The 15800-nt window shown below is 34.6% G+C and overlaps 2 protein-coding genes across 5 annotated transcripts; one reads left to right on the top strand and one right to left on the bottom strand.

Moving 5' to 3' along the window:
• Positions 1–148: 148 nt before the first annotated feature.
• LOC145735127 (uncharacterized) lies at positions 149–12420 on the bottom strand. 4 transcript variants are annotated; one of them, XM_081988893.1, is made up of 8 exons: positions 11950–12420; positions 8273–8341; positions 3993–4045; positions 2029–3484; positions 1783–1966; positions 1136–1398; positions 740–1051; positions 149–690 (listed from the first exon to the last, which is right to left on the bottom strand). In XM_081988893.1, the coding sequence occupies exons 4-8, from the start codon at positions 3464–3466 to the stop codon at positions 584–586; spliced, it is 2304 nt and encodes a 767-aa protein (XP_081845019.1). In that variant the 5' UTR covers positions 3467–3484; positions 3993–4045; positions 8273–8341; positions 11950–12420; the 3' UTR covers positions 149–583. The 4 variants fall into 4 exon arrangements, with proteins under 4 accessions (XP_081845019.1, XP_081845016.1, XP_081845018.1 ...); XM_081988890.1 differs by having other exon boundaries at positions 740–1081; positions 11950–12418; XM_081988892.1 differs by lacking the exon at positions 8273–8341 and having other exon boundaries at positions 740–1081; positions 11950–12419.
• Positions 3555–4197, top strand: LOC145735128 (thioredoxin-2-like). The gene has a single exon (XM_081988894.1). It carries the CDS (start codon positions 3561–3563, stop codon positions 3924–3926), a length of 366 nt encoding a protein of 121 aa, XP_081845020.1. The 5' UTR covers positions 3555–3560; the 3' UTR covers positions 3927–4197.
• Positions 12421–15800: the final 3380 nt, after the last annotated feature.

The following is a 15800-nucleotide window of genomic DNA, read 5'->3' as shown; positions in this document are numbered from 1 at the left end:
GTTTAAATGGTGTACCTTGGAAGTATTTATAATAATTATAGTTTGTGATTTACACAGTTCACATCATCATATGAAATGCATTGCTGTCAGACGTTTTTCTGCAACTGGGTTTTACTATCAGAGTTTTAAGTAAAAATAAAACTCAAAATTTAGTTGCATAAACATGATTTAATCATTATGCCAATTAATTTACTGGATTTATAATGTTTTAATAATTAACTAGATTAATTACAATTCTGTACACTGTATAGAATATACAACCTAAGGCACTCTTGTAAAAAATATATAATAAATTTATATTATATTCTCTGGTTATTGTTACACATTATAAGTCTAAGAAATGGAACTTTTGCTTACGTCCAAGAAGCATTTTTGTTTAGTAAAACCATCTATCTATAATACTTTTGTTTTAGACGCAAAAAAATACTAATATTTAATAACTTAAATGATTACTATAATATGTACAAGTAAATTGGTGTGTATATACAGTTTGCGGTAAACCCTGTATAGTTAGCGGTACCAGAATTGGTCTTCAGGAAATCAAAACCAGCGCCCGAAGAATGAGAGCTGGTTTGAGTAACAATCACACTTCCGTACCGTCTATACCTTCGTCCTCAAATTTGAGGCCTGGTGATTTGGTTTTCTTGGCTGGTTTTGGTGGAGGGCGAGGAGGAATTTTTTTTGGTTTACCTGGAAAAAGTTACATGTAAACTTTCCATAAAACTGCTAAAAAACTCACCTTCGTCGATTGCTAGAGAGTCACTGGCTACACTACTTCTATGCTCCTTAGTAGGGGACGGAGCTTCAGCTTGCTTATAATGCAAACTTCTTGGCAACGTTTGGCTCGTTATGGGTTTCTGGGGTGGTTTGGGTTTCGTTTTGGTCTGCTGTGCCGATTGTCTAGGTGTGGGGGATGGTTTCTGATCCAACTGGGTTGGGGAAGACTCAGATTGGAGCGGAGCAGCCTCGTGCGACTCTACTATTGGTGCTATAGCCGAAGAGGGACTAAGCAGTCTGGCTGAACGTGGAGTCGATGAGGCACCTTCGATTCCTATTTTATTTAGGGATAATGCCGAGCTGCCTATTTATGCAACCGAAGTGAAACTTAATTTTGCTGGCCTACTAAGCTACTCACCATCTGCAGTGGTTCTTATTCCCAAGTTATCGTAAAGGGGTTCAGCGATCATTTCGCTACTTGGAGGTGGTTCCGAGCTCCAACTTTGTCTAGGCCTCCTGGGGATGGTGACGTAACCAGCACCCTGTCTTGGTACCCGGGCTAAGGTTAGTCCAGCAGCAAAAGGGCTGTGCGACCTGACGTGAGGAAGGGTTTTGTAAGGGCCCAACTGGTCGTAGATCGGACTTTGAATTGGACTTTGGGGACCGTGCAAGGGCGGCAATCTGTAAAAATTCCAATAGAAAACAAAAATTGATTACAACCCTGTTTTGTGCAAATTGTCAGGATGGAAAAATATGCACGATTCGAATTTATACAATAAAGCCTCCGGTTTGAAATTCACGGGACCAAATAATCTTTAAAACAGGCACAAAGTGGTGTTTGATTTTTATTAGAATGCATAACTCATCGGAGGCGGAAGTTTTCTCATATCGGCTCCTGAATATATGAGATTTTTACCGTTTTCGTATTTATGTAATGTGCATATACGAATATACTATGTCTACTAGCATTCTTAGATGTATTACATGGTTTTTACTGAAAAAGTTAAAAAAGACGTTTTTATGTCCTTATCCTGCTATCTCTAACGATTCCATTAAATCCTATACCTGGTTTCTACTATGACAGTTGAAGCGTTAGAACCTGCAGGAGAAATCTGATGTGACCTGGGTGGAAACGACAGTAGGTCAGGAGGGTAAGTGGCCACCAGTCTGTAGTCCGGTTCTGTTAAATGGTTGTGCGACTTTTGAAGTAGGGGCTGATCGAAATCGGACCTAATTTCGTCGTCAAAATCTAAAAAAAAAATAAATCGTTTCTAACAAACTAAAAAAACAAATAGTACTGAACCAACTAACCGAAAACTGACTCGTTATCCAGCAGGTTCCGTTTGACGTCACTTACTTCAGTACCACCACTAACCACCGAGGTGAGCACTGGCGCTCTAGGTGGTTTACTAACAGGATTCACGTCGGTTATAAGTTTTTTCTCAAACTCGTGGTTCTCACTCAGACCTATGGCCTCTTGTGAGGAGCCACCCAATTCGTTTCTCTTGGATTGTAACGCGTTACTGTTCATTTTACGACAGAACAAACACACTAGTATTAAAATTATAATTAGTAAGATTATTAGTCCAATTGACAGGCCGATTATAAGACCGGAAGAACCACTTAGATCCGTAAAACTTCCTCCAGCTAGGGCGTGGCTATCTACGATTAAAGTTAAGGTTCTTTCATCCTGCCCACCTGGGTTCTTGGCTATACATTTGTAGTCTCCTCGGTCTTTGTAACTTAAATTTATTATAGTCAAATTGTTCCAGGTGTAGTTTCCTAACCTATCTTTGTTGGTGAAGTATTTTTGTTTGTTTTTTCTGGGTTCTTTCTCCACAATATGGCCGTTGTTAGTCCAGTCCACATCGGGACTGGGTTCACCCAGAACTTGGCAAACTAAGGTTATGTTGCTACTTTCTGCGGTCATCTGAGTGGAGGCATGTGGCAAGACAATGATTGGAGAGCACGGAAACTCATCTTTTTGAGTCCAGAGTCTTCCTCTAAGTTTTGGAGGTTCCTCACATCTTGTCTCGTGAGTAATCAAGTTGTTTCTGACTACTGATTGGTGAAATACCTCCAACTTACAGTCACAAACCCACGGATTGTCAGCCACATTCAGACTATTCAATTTAGGGAGTTTTAACTTCAAATCAAACTCCACACGTTTCAATTTGTTGTGTTCTAAACTTATATCAGTCAATGAGGGTAAGTTGGTGAAGGTATTCGGAGTTATGTGACTAATTTCATTATGATCCGCATGAATTCTCTGTATAAAGGACATGTTACTAAACAAACCATCTTTAAGCTCTTGAATATTATTGTAACTCAGTATAAGAACCCTCAACTTAACATTATCCCTGAACGTAGTCTCCTTAATTTCAGTTATCATATTCCTGGATAGATCCAGCTCTATAATCAGCGCTAATCGTCTAAAAGCACCTTCGTGAATCAATTCGATTGAGCAATGTTGGAATTTTAGTTTATGGATATCTACAAGGTTGGCACGAATGAATTCGCCGTCGCTGAGACGATACAGGGGATTGTTGGAAAAGTCGATTTCCCTTGTCGCATTACTTAAATCCCTAGGGATTTCGGTAAATCCCTTGTTGCTGCAATTCGCGGTTTTCCGTCCGCTCACCCAAATGCATACGCATTTGTTGCAATGTCTGGTCCAATCTGAATCTGATTTCGCATAATGAATGAACGAAGTGGTCATTACAAGGAGCAACACTAGTCTTGAACTCATCGTTTCATAGATGCTACCCTAAAACAGAAAACGTATGGTTTACAATCAATTTTCTCATTGGTCAAAAAAACAGCTTTTTTGACATATTGGTTATATGGTGTCAAGTGTCAAAACAATGGCCAATTCAAAACCAAAAATTGAAAATTTTATCGAAATTTCTAGTAAATCGGATTTGGAAACGCGTCTAGGAAAGGGTGGTGACGCCTTAATAATCGTCGAGTTCTACGCCCCTTGGTGTGGTTCCTGTAAAATGGTGGAGAGTAAAGTGGAGGACATGGCCAAAGAGTACAGCACGGTGCCATTTTTGAGGATAAACGTGGACGATTACGAGGATTTGGCCGACCAATACGAAGTGACCGCTTTGCCTACGTTCGTGTTTTTCAAAAACAGCAAAAACTTGGCTCAATTTGTCGGAACTAAATTGGATAAGGTCATAGAGGCCATTATCAAGTTAAAGTAATCCGATTGTGGTAATAAATTGTGCGAACATAATTGAGTTACAAGTGTAGTTTGGAGCGGAACTTACCTCATACAACCCGAGTTAGAGGCTACTTCAAATATTTATTGCCATTGTCAATCCTGCAAAAAAAAAAAAACATTCTAATTTATCCAGGTTATTGTATTTACAAGTTATATTTGGCATATAAAATCCAGTTTACATGTAAAGTAAATATTTACTTATTTCCAGGCTCCAGAGAGTAATATGTATAAATAAACGAGCTGATTGGAAACATGTGAAAATTCCATGTAAGTCACTGCCCTTTACATTAATTGCCATGCTTATTATGTAGAGGAATTCACCCTTTATTACACACTGTACAATGGGAACACCCACGTATGTTTGGCATTCCAATTTCAGACTTACAATAATTCTTCTAGTCATTGAAGAAAGTCGGAAGATTTGCTAGATTACAAAATATTCTATAATACAATTTGCTCAATCACTTTACACTAATTAGTACGTACATTGAAGAAAGTTTTTTCTTTTAATTATTATATTAGAAAGTCGAGCTTTCTTTGTATTTGTTTCATACTAAAAATTGTTGCGTCCTTTTATTTTACTCCAGATTTTCCAAATAGAAATAAACATAAACAAAAATTCAATTCAACGAAATCTAAAATTAACATATCATTATGTTGGCTGGTTCTAATTGATTACTCCAAACCAGAACAGTAGAAATAATGCTAATAGCCCAGAGCTTCGGTTATCTTGACCTTTTGATTGCATTTAATTGAACTTTGAGCATCGTTGTTGGGTCGTTATTCTCTGTACTAGACTAGAATTCAAATAGGATTTGAAATCGTACCTAGTCTTGCGTTTATTGATTACGAGGAAGTCGTTGTTTGTCAACTTTGATATTACTAACCTCCTTGAATCTATATTTAAATTTCCAGTTTAAAAATTAATTGATTACAAGTTCATTGCACCTGAAAATACTGCTTTTTGATCTCCACCACAAGAAAAATTAACAAAGGAGGATAATTAAAACAAAGTTGGAGAAGGGGAAATTACAAGAATTAAAATCCCTAAGACAAATTTAATCTTTATTCTAATAAGAAACTGAAAGTTAACTTTCTTTTAATTAACCTTAATTATATGTTAAAACAATTTCTGTTTTTCACCTAAGTGTGCAAACTGCATTCACTTTAAACTTTTCAATCCTTGTTGTTGTCCCGAATGAGATTTTAATGAACAATCCGTTACTTGTTGTCGAAAAGTATTGTTTTCCCATGACCTACATTCGAAAAGTCGATCAAAGTTTGTTATTGTTTATTTTATGATATTCGGGCTTTAGAAATGCCTATAAAAGTGACGAAAATACGCTTTAGATAAAAAGGATATTGCCACAGCAAAGGTTTGATGAAAAAACCCTAAATTATGGAAATTACTGGTAAATTACAAATACTGTTTAAATTTTGATTCTAAAAATGGGCCTTAAAACAGCCATTACCTCACTCCCAAGTGAGTTTTACAGCCGATTTTAGTCCTAACTATTCTTTCAAACTTTTCTCTCTGATTGTACTAAATTTTGTAGTGTTTTTCAGGTTATTGGATAGGAAATTTAATGAGGATTTCATAAATGTGCTTAAAACTGGTTTGAAAAGCAATTTTGTTCCTGACTGTCCAACTGTGCTCAAAAGTTGCAAAAATTAGAGTTCAAAAAAGTTTTCTTGCAGTATTCGATACAAAACGATTTTCTGAGATTTATGACAGTGGTCTTGTGACTGCCTAGCTAAGTTATGCTCCAAAAACCACGTGATATCTGTCTCTAATGTCAAAATTTGCAAGACTTGGTAGTTTAACAGAGTTTTCTTACAGAAGTTTCGAAACAAGACGTTTTTCTGAAATTTACAGTTATTTTGACAATTTTCAGTAAATTACAAATACTGTTTTTCTGACAGTTTAAATTTTGATTCCAAAAATGCGCCTTAAAACAGCCATTATCCTACTCCAAGTGAGTTTTCCAGCCGATTCTAGTCCTAACTCTTCTTTTAAACTGTGTTTCTGACATTTCAAACTTTTTTCTCTGATTTGACTAAATTTTGTAGTGTTTTTTCAGGTTATTGGATAGGATTTTTAATGAGGATTCCAAAAATGTGCTTAAAACAGTCATTTTCTCACTTCAAGTGAGTTTTACAGCCGATTCTAGTCCTAACTATTCTTTCAAACTGTGTTTCTGAGAGTTCAAACTGTTCCCTCTGATTGTACTAAATTTTGTAATGTTTTTTTTAGGTTATTGGATATGAAATTTAATGAGGATTCCAAAAATGTGCTTAAAACAGTCATTTTCTCACTTGAAGTGGGTTTGAATAGCAATTTTGTTCCTGACTGTCCAACTGTGCTAAAAAGTTGAAAAAATCAGCGTTCAAAAAAGTTTTCTTGCAGTATTCGATACAAAACGATTTTCTGAGATTTAGGACAGTGGTCTTGTGACTGCCTAGCTAAGTTATTCTCCAAAAACCACGTGATATCTGTTTCTAATGTCAAAACTGTCAAAATTTACATGACTTACAGTTTAACAGAGTTTTGATACAAAAGTTTCGAAACAAGACGTGTTTCTAAAATTTACAGCTATTTTGACAATTGTCAGTAAATTACTGGTAAATTACAAATTGTTTAAATAATATTATATTCGATTCGCGTAATTTTTTTTATCTCTTATTAATTGTCATAATTTAAACATTCCCTTTTAAAAACAATAAATTACAAATCATTCAGTATTTATTTTCCAGGATTTTATTTTAACATTCTTGACCGAAAATGACTTTAATAAAATTAATGACAGCCATGACAGGAAAATGATACCTTTCAGGCAAATTTAAATTAAACCCGTAAATTTACTGGTGAAATTGGAATTTTCTGGTAAAATTAGTAAATTTTTATGTCTCAGTGAAATTTATTTTTCCAACTTTGCCTTACCACCTTATCACTAATAAATAACACACACCAGAGTGCGTACTTTTGAAACGAAGGAAAGGAATTATCAAGAGAAAGACCTGTATAATGTGACAGGAACCCGCCATTGTCAGCTTGTTCTGTCACATTCTATCAACACTTTTCTTCAGAATTCCGTTCTCTGCTTTCAAGCAAAAAAAATAAAAAATATGTTTTCGAAAAAGAATTAGAAGAGAATTGTAAAAGAGTTCTTCTACTTTTTTCAATTAGCTATTCAATGTTTAAGGGGATTAGCAATATAAATAAAAACAAAATGGAGCCCACGATACTGTAACGAGTTACTTAGACTAGTACATTCCGCTACTTATGCTAATATTATCCAGTTTGTAAGCAAGAAAAACTGCTTTCGCTATTATAATTCCTTTATAGTGTACTAAACAGAGAAAATAGCAGAAACCCTATATAACGGTTTTGCTATTAAATTTCAGCGGTTAAAAGCTGAAATTGCAACAAGCAAACTGCTTTAAAAAAAGATCAGATTTCAAAAGGCTTCACGCGAATAGGGGAGGACACAGGAGGGATTATAAATGCTGATAATACACAAGCTTTTGAATTTTTCTTCTGCTTTTAGAGTGAAAATGCAATCTGCGACGTGCCTTATGAAATAATTATTGTTCGGGGGTTTATGCAGGAACTGCAGCATGCTTTTACGGGAGGATAATACAGTCTACTTCAAGCCCTAACAAAAATTGATGAGTTTAGCTTGGAAGCTGTTTTTTTTTTATAATAAGCAGTAAAATATTCACTAGTTTAGCTTGGGAATGATAATTACTACTACAACCTTGATTAACCATTTTTTATTTAATTATTACCTTATAACCAAGCTTACACCAAGCACAACAACACTACGTGACTGTTATAAAGAGTAATAAAACCAAATCATTCATATGTTTGCTGAAAAAGGCCTTACTGACGGTTGGTGTAACATAATCTTATCAATAGCAAACAACATTTTTTTAACGAACATCCCTACGATGATAAAGGACTATGTTGATATATTACCGAGTTCCTCGTTTTTTCATATGAATACAACACGGTCTTCTCAACCCATTTTGGATTGCGATAAGAAGAGATTTAACGTTCAAACACTTTCAGGGACGTCTTTGTCTCTTTTAAAACAGACAAAATCAATATTGGATACAAATATTTGCCTTTGTGAACCATATGCCAAGTGATTAAATGCGTTAGGGTTGTTTTATAGTTTTTCAAGTCAAATTTTGTGTTTAGAATGTCACTTGGTTGCCAGATGTATGATAACCTTTTTGCAGTTTGATTACACAACTAACCACACCTTTTTTCGCTTATATAGATAAGGGAGATAAAACAATGTGTTTTTCTTGCTGACTTACCATAACATTTTTACTAAGCAATCTCCATGACAAATAGGTCGATAGATGCAATTTTGGTGCCCCATAATTCTGAAAAGAACCAACTACTTTTAGTATTATCATTATTCACACTCAACTGATAATATTAATCAAATGTGCAATTGAGCAGTTAATCAATCAATTGTTTATTTTTGTGATGGAGAGGTTATAAGTTGCCCAATATATTAAGTTAAGCACTAGAATTGAAGGAAATAAAAACGAACAATGAAAATGATATTTAAAACCCTGGATCCATGGTATTTTAGGGATATTGTCCCGTTAGGTACATGTGCTGTGTTCCAGGAAACATAAAACCTAACAACCATCCAAGAAATGCATTTCGACTGGCATTTTTAGTCTTTGAAATTCAAACCCAACAGGATAGAGATAATGTTTTACTTTATCATTAACAAACATAGATAAAATTGATTGATTATGGTGAGCTATGATCGTAATTTACATACATACTTAATTAAAACTGATCAATTTAACTGCAGGAAGTAATCAGTATAATAAGCCAACTTGCATTAATTGGGATAATTAAAAGGGTCAGTGCAAAAGTTGCAATGCACAGGCTTTCAGCAATTTTAAATATCCAATTACGGGGTTTACTCTAAAAAACGCTCTAAAAGTACATAAATATTAATAAACAGCAAAACGTATTTCAGTTTTTAATCAGAGTATCAAAAGGTTGAACTTAATTTTTCCTATCCACAATTACGGAAATTGTTCAACATGTTTAGAAGCTCTGCTGTTTATGAATTTACTCATTTAACATTAAGTAACTTAATTAATTATTTGACTTGGAAGTAATGTATAAGTGGTATTAGCCTTTGGTGACTCTGGTTTGTCACAGGTTGGTAGGGGATAAACCGCTGAGTAAAATTTTGTACACTAATTCCTAATATGCCAGTAATGCCCACTAATTTCTTGTAATGCCCAGTAATTCCTAATAATTAACCTAACCTAACAATACCCACTAACTTCCTGAATCATAACAACTGGAGAGTCTAAAAAAACCTTTCTTTAATTAAAAAAAGTAAAAATAAGAAAATATGCATGCAACGATTTAGCCGTAAGTAAATATCAACTGCTGCTTATTTTAAATAGGACACCCTGTATATTTTTTTATTTTTGTAATCTACGTCAAATTCTTTTTTCTTGGTTTTTGTGTTTTGTCATGTTAGACGTTTGTTCTAGGAATGAGTGCCGAAAAAGGTTCAAATATATAATACAGTGTGGTCAAAAAATCAGTTCTAAAAAAGGACAGAAAGACTAGTTTTTCAAACGGAACACATTCTTATAATTCTGTCGGATTCTCTGTTCAAAATTAAACAAGTTTGTATTAGGGCAAAAAAATGACTTTTTAAATTGATACATTGAACCACCCTGTAACTGTCAAAATAATCGAATTAATGACGGTTAAAGTAGTAGTTGTCAAATTTAGACAAAACTGTCTTTAGTGTCACACACAACACTTTGTATAGCCCAATGATTGTCAAATCTAGAGTAGTAGCAAAACTGTAGAAATACAATCATTAAGGTCGAGTTTCGCTTGCACTAACTGGCCAATATAACGCAAAACCCATTAGGATAGAGGCGGTGTTTCAAGCAAATTTCACCCTTACGAAAATTGTCATTTGCAATATGAGTTTTTCAAAAAATTTCCAAGCATTACGTCGTGGTAGATCTAGTAAGTCACGTGACCGTATTTTCCTAATTTTCTATAGTCAAATTAGCCCTTAACCAGTCAAAAACTGTTTGTGGTGCACCCTGTTACTAAACCGTAAATAACACACGTGTATTTGTAGCACTTTGTATATACTTTTATATGTCGATGGACAGCCAATGAAATGAGCGCCCATTGACGTATCAAAATCGATTGGTTAGCCGTTTGCCCGCTAGAAAACGTCAACCTTGACCCAATTTTTTGGGGGTATCTTTTTGTTTAATTCTCAAAAACTCGCTTAATTGCACTATCTTTGGTAGATTTTTATACGTCAATGGACAGCCAATGGGATGAGCTTTCTAACAATATCCCTATTTGGGTTGACAGGTTAGACGGTTTGGCCGCTAGAGGGCGTCAAATTTGAACAATTTTTTTATCACTTCTTTGGTGCATCCTTTTCTTTAATCCTCAAAAACTCGCTTAATTGTACTATTTTTGGTAAAGTGTCATACATCAATGGATAGCCAATGAAATGAGCTTTCTAAAAATACCTCAACTTGGGTTAATAGGTTGGACTGTTTAGCCACTAGAGGGCGTCAAAGTTAATAACTAGCTTATTATTTGCTACACTTTGTATAAGCTTTTATATATCAATGGATAGCTAATAAAATGAGCTTTTTATTGACGTATAAAAGTTGATTGATTAGTTGTACGGTTTTGCCGCTAGAAACAGTCAAAATTTTTGAAAGTAAAATTCATAATTCTTCCCTATTTTTTAACGGATTTCATTGAAATTACCAAACTTTATTTATTTTATTAATGTTTATATTTCAATGGAAAAAAAAAAATTGTATGATAAAAAACACTTTTTAAATTTTATTAATAATACTGATTTAATGCCCAGTAATGCCTACTTTATTCTTAGTAATGTTGCCAATTCCCAAGTAATGCCCACTAATTCCTTCTTCCTACACTATAATGCTTCAGTGGTTTACCCCTGGGAACTTCCTGTATGTCTAATAAAGGTAAAAACAGAGTGATTCAGGATCTCTCAGAACAATTATTTTGATACAGAATTGTTTGATTAATCACCCAAACAATCATGGTCAGGAATGTTTAAACGTCCAAAAGGCATTCCAAACATGTTTCAACTTCACGTACGTGATTCAAAAGACCCGAGACCGATGATTGAACAAGTTAAGAATGGTCGGGCCAGAAATGGTAAGATTATACAACGTGACTCATACCTTTTCCTACCATTACAGATATGGCCGAGAAAACCGGTCTGATGGTCTGACTCTGGGTTTATTTTCCCTTGGGTGCGTTATTTATTTTCTTTCCAAAACCGTATTCGATCTTTACTTTAGTTCTCAGTTTTGTTTTGTAACATGAAATGATGGATTAGAAACTCTGATAAAGTTAGGTATCGTTAATGAATTCAAAGTTAAGATAACTGGGAAGATAAGTCAGAATAGATATCAGATAGATGGTTACACCTCAAGGTTTTAGGAAATTAAGTTAAAAAGTAGTTTGGATACTTCTGGTAATGTCTGTAAATGTATAACCACTTTTTGTAATATCTGAAAAACATAAGGAATTTAGTCCCAGTTTTGTTTTGTTTTAATAAGCTAATTTCGAGTCTATTAAAATCCCAAATTTTCAAATTGCGATATGCACAATTTTGGTTTTGTATTATCTCAGAAACGCCAATGAGAATAACGAAAGTTTTCTTCTTTTTCATTACTAACCATTAGGCTTTTTATTGATCAAACCTTCCAAAGACATAATTGATGTATTCTCTTTTTCTGTTAACGTTTTAGTAACAAATTCAACTAGTACAACTCATTCTTTGTGAATGAAAGCTTTGAATACATGAAATAAGCAGCAGCTATGGACCTTCTTAATTGCTTTCAATTGCAACTTTCCCACGCTGTGTATCTGGACTTAACAGACTAAGATACAGGCTACAGACTAGATAATACTACTGTACCTTTTCTACAAAATGCCACGTGAACTAGATAAGTTCTCAATCATTCACATGAAGTCAAAATGTGTTTGTAATGTCAAGAATGCCTCTCTTATCTGAAGTCATGTTGTGCAGCTAATCCAAGTGTAAACAACACACACACACACAGCAAAATTGTACTTTGTCTTTGGTGAAAACAGTGTAAAATTCAAGTTTATTCACTCTCACTGTTAAACTGAAAGGCCCGAACTGATCCCATCTCCCATCTACCCAAGCGTTGTTGTGTATAACGTTATACCTCTCTCTAGTCCCTATACACAGACTCTATGCCTTAGCCTTATGTACTCATGTGTTACGACCCAGGCCTGATGATGGCACAGTCTAAACGACGCTCGTGAACTGTGTTTTTAGCTTGACTTTAACAAAGGTACCACCGTATATGTTGTTTTAGTCATGCTGGTACTAAAGTACCCGAGGTACTAGTTGGCGCAAGTCACATGGTACGAAGTAACACTCGACTAAACACGAAACAAATCGGATGGGAGAACTAATTCGGTCTTTTTTTGATTCAAAGGCAGCGTATAGATTAAATTTTGTAATGCTAGACGCGACTTCCACCAGCGTTCTTCTTTCCATTTCACGAATATATGGCTTGTTCGAAATCGTTCGGGGAATGCAGGTCAAAATGCCTGATCTGGAAATTGAGTTCAGAAATGCCATAAAAATCCGGAACATTTTCAGCTTAAATGATTTTTGTCAGTCTTGGAATCCAAGACTTTTAATCTCTATAGAGGGAAATACTTGGAACACAATTTTTGACTTCGTAACTTTGTTTGGACTAGTTGGAAGGTGAACATATCAAAAATCCTATCAAAAATGAGTTCAATTTCAATTAAAACGCAATGAAACACAATTTCAGTCAGTATTTTCGAAAACTGAGGATTACGGCCCAGAAATTTGCTGTGTAGTCAGTAAAATGACCATCAAATCCAGGGACGTATAGCATTTTTCTCATAAACAGCTCTTACTTAACTCCAACTGGGATAAATCCTTTTGAAAATGAAGAAAAGTCAGAAATGTAACGAAACGCCATTTCAGTCAGTATTGGATGGCCACTCTAAAGAAGATGAAAGCTAAATAAGTTTGTCCATATCTTGTATAGTTTTTAAAATATCCGCTTTGGAAAGTCGCGGTTAGTCGCATGGCGTCTGTCAAGCTTACTGACATTCTTGAGCGGATATCTCTAAAACTATAAAAGATATCGAAAAACATGACTGAGTGAAACTTGCAGCAAATTTAATCAGCTTTAATTTTACATGTGGTCATGTCCGTAGAACACAGAGTTTCCGAGATATAAACAAAAAACCAGAAAGTGAGACTTTCAAAACTCAAAAGAGTTACAGGCAAGGACAACTGTCCAAACAAAGTTACTAAATTAAAAAAATTCTTTTTCCAAATACTTTCATCAATATCTTCGTTGTTGTTATTAATAATATTATTTAAAAAAGTCAAAAAGTTAACTCTTCCTTCATTTTGTAATTTGATGTGTATCAATCTTTGTGCAACCACTATACGAACCTATTTTAAACGTCACGTTAACCCTATTCAGAACATGAAAAATAAATTTAATAAAGCCAGTAATTCACTTTAATGCAGTACAATAAAAATGCTACTGTTATCGCTACAAGAGCACATGCTGTAGCTTGAAAAATTGTACTATCACGCGGTACTTAATGGCCCTATAAACTTGCAGCTTGTTAGACTATAAAATTCTACTTTTAACGGCGGTTTACATTCCTTTAAGAGGGATTTTTGTTATTGCACTAGTCGGAATATGTGCATCTCACCGCGAACGTTTCAAAATATTTCAATAAGCCACGGAAACGGACGAAAAAGAAGAAATTGTGAGCGGCCTGATGAAATTTCTTGCACTAAAAATTCCGGAACTAAGTGAATAAGCCAAAAGCAAGGAATTTCGGAACGGAAAAAGGTTTATGGGTCTATTCCGGAAATTACATTCTCCCTTTTATTTGAAATGTCTTTATTATAGTCGTTTGTAGCGAAAGTTGTTTGATTATAACCAGGCAATGATGCACATTAGAGGGACTCAATCTCAAATAATTAAGAAATGGCACGAACAATGCCAAGTGCAATTTGCTCCACTGTCAAATCAACATCAGGAGAAGTTTTCAGCTCAAGTTGGGGATTAACAGCTTTAGAGTTAATGAAATGCAACTGTTCTAGTCTATTTGTAGGAGAAACAACGCTAACAGTTTTTTTGCATCGAGAGTCTACAAACAAGATTTTAAGCTGCTACTAACGACAGGCTATATTTAGGTACATAACAATTTGACGAAAATTTGTGAGGTGCCAAAACAGGGTGATAATAAAATTTTATGGAAAGCCCCAAGTTAGATTTCGATGCGAGACACGAACTTTGGCCCATTAGACGTCGATAGCGAATTTTCGCGAAGAAAATGGCCCGTAAAAGTCTCGTATTTTGGTAAGTAAACGTTGCATAGAGTGGAACGTGCCTCCATCATTAACTTCCTCTTAAATGTTAGATAATTATCGTAATCTCTTTAATAGCGAAAAGATTAAACCGAAATGCGTATTTTCTACGTAAAAATCCACTTTAAAATTTATTCTTCGGCTATGTGCGAATGTCTTTTAGATCGTGACAGGCATATAATCAGGCGCGTTCTTACATGCCTTTACGTAAAATTGGATACGGACCTACATCAAAGGATCGGAATTTGTTTGACATGTTTGGAAGAATTTAGGGCTTGGAAGGGCGAATATGAAACTTAAACCCCAAAATTACATATTTTGCCTTGAGGCTTCTACAACTCAAACTATACCCAAGAAAACATTATCAAACTTAGTGAACTCTAAATTAAAATTCCTTTGTGTTGGACGTTTTCGATAGACGTCTTAACCGACCATTTCAATTAATGCTCCAAGTTGGCTCGGAAAACTTTTGAAAGCTCTCGTCTTGTAATGTGACACTTTTCATTTGGAAATTTGAATTCAACAATACCCTTCTGGGTAAAGTTTATGTTGTTTTATTTGCTCTGACGTAATTGGATTTTTCTGCTCGTTGGATCATATTGATGGGGAGGAGTACTCAATTATTTAAAGTTTATCAGTGTAGAAAAAATAAGAAAGAAACTTTATTATGTGATTTTGAACACTCTTTCAATTACCTATACCGAAAATCAAACTAGTTTAGGTTGACGTCATAATCGAAAGATATAGAAAGTATAGAAAATTAAACTTTCCTCCCTCATTTGAAGGTTTAAATGTAACTTTTACAATGTCACTTTTTAAGAAAAAAATTACTTTCCTTCCGAGTAAAAGTGAAATCAATGCAGGTATCCAACATTGTAAACAGTATTTAACTGCTTTATAGGAATGGAGTTACATAAGCTAGTTTAATTTGATGAGGTGGAACACCGTTGTTACTTGAGCTAAAAATTTCGTTTAAGCACCATTCGAAAGTCAGTGAAATGCTTTTTAAATCGTGTTACTACACTTTTTGTCGTAACATTTATAGGAACGGAGTTACATAAGCTTGAACTAAGTAAATTCAAAATTTCTGAACTGTTTAATTTGACGAGTTATAATAGCGTTGTTACTGGAGCTAAAAATGTCATTCAAGAACCATTAGAAAGTCAGTGAAATGCTTTTTAAATCGTGTTACTATACTTTTTGCTGTAACATTTATAGGAACGGAGTTACATAAACTGGAACTCAGTAAATAAAAATGTTGAAAAAAAGTTTTAACAATGGCAAAAATGTCTAAAAGTGTTGGAAATGTCTATAAACCTTCAAAAAAGCCTAGAAATTTTTCAAAATGTTTTGAAACCTTAAGT

This window comes from Ips typographus, linkage group LG11, assembly GCF_016097725.1.
Source record: "Ips typographus isolate SLU linkage group LG11, UJ_Ityp_2.0, whole genome shotgun sequence".
Lineage (NCBI taxonomy): Eukaryota > Metazoa > Arthropoda > Insecta > Coleoptera > Curculionidae > Ips > Ips typographus.
The sequence above is the reverse complement of the archived record's forward strand: the minus strand, read 5'-3'. Positions and strand labels throughout refer to the sequence as shown.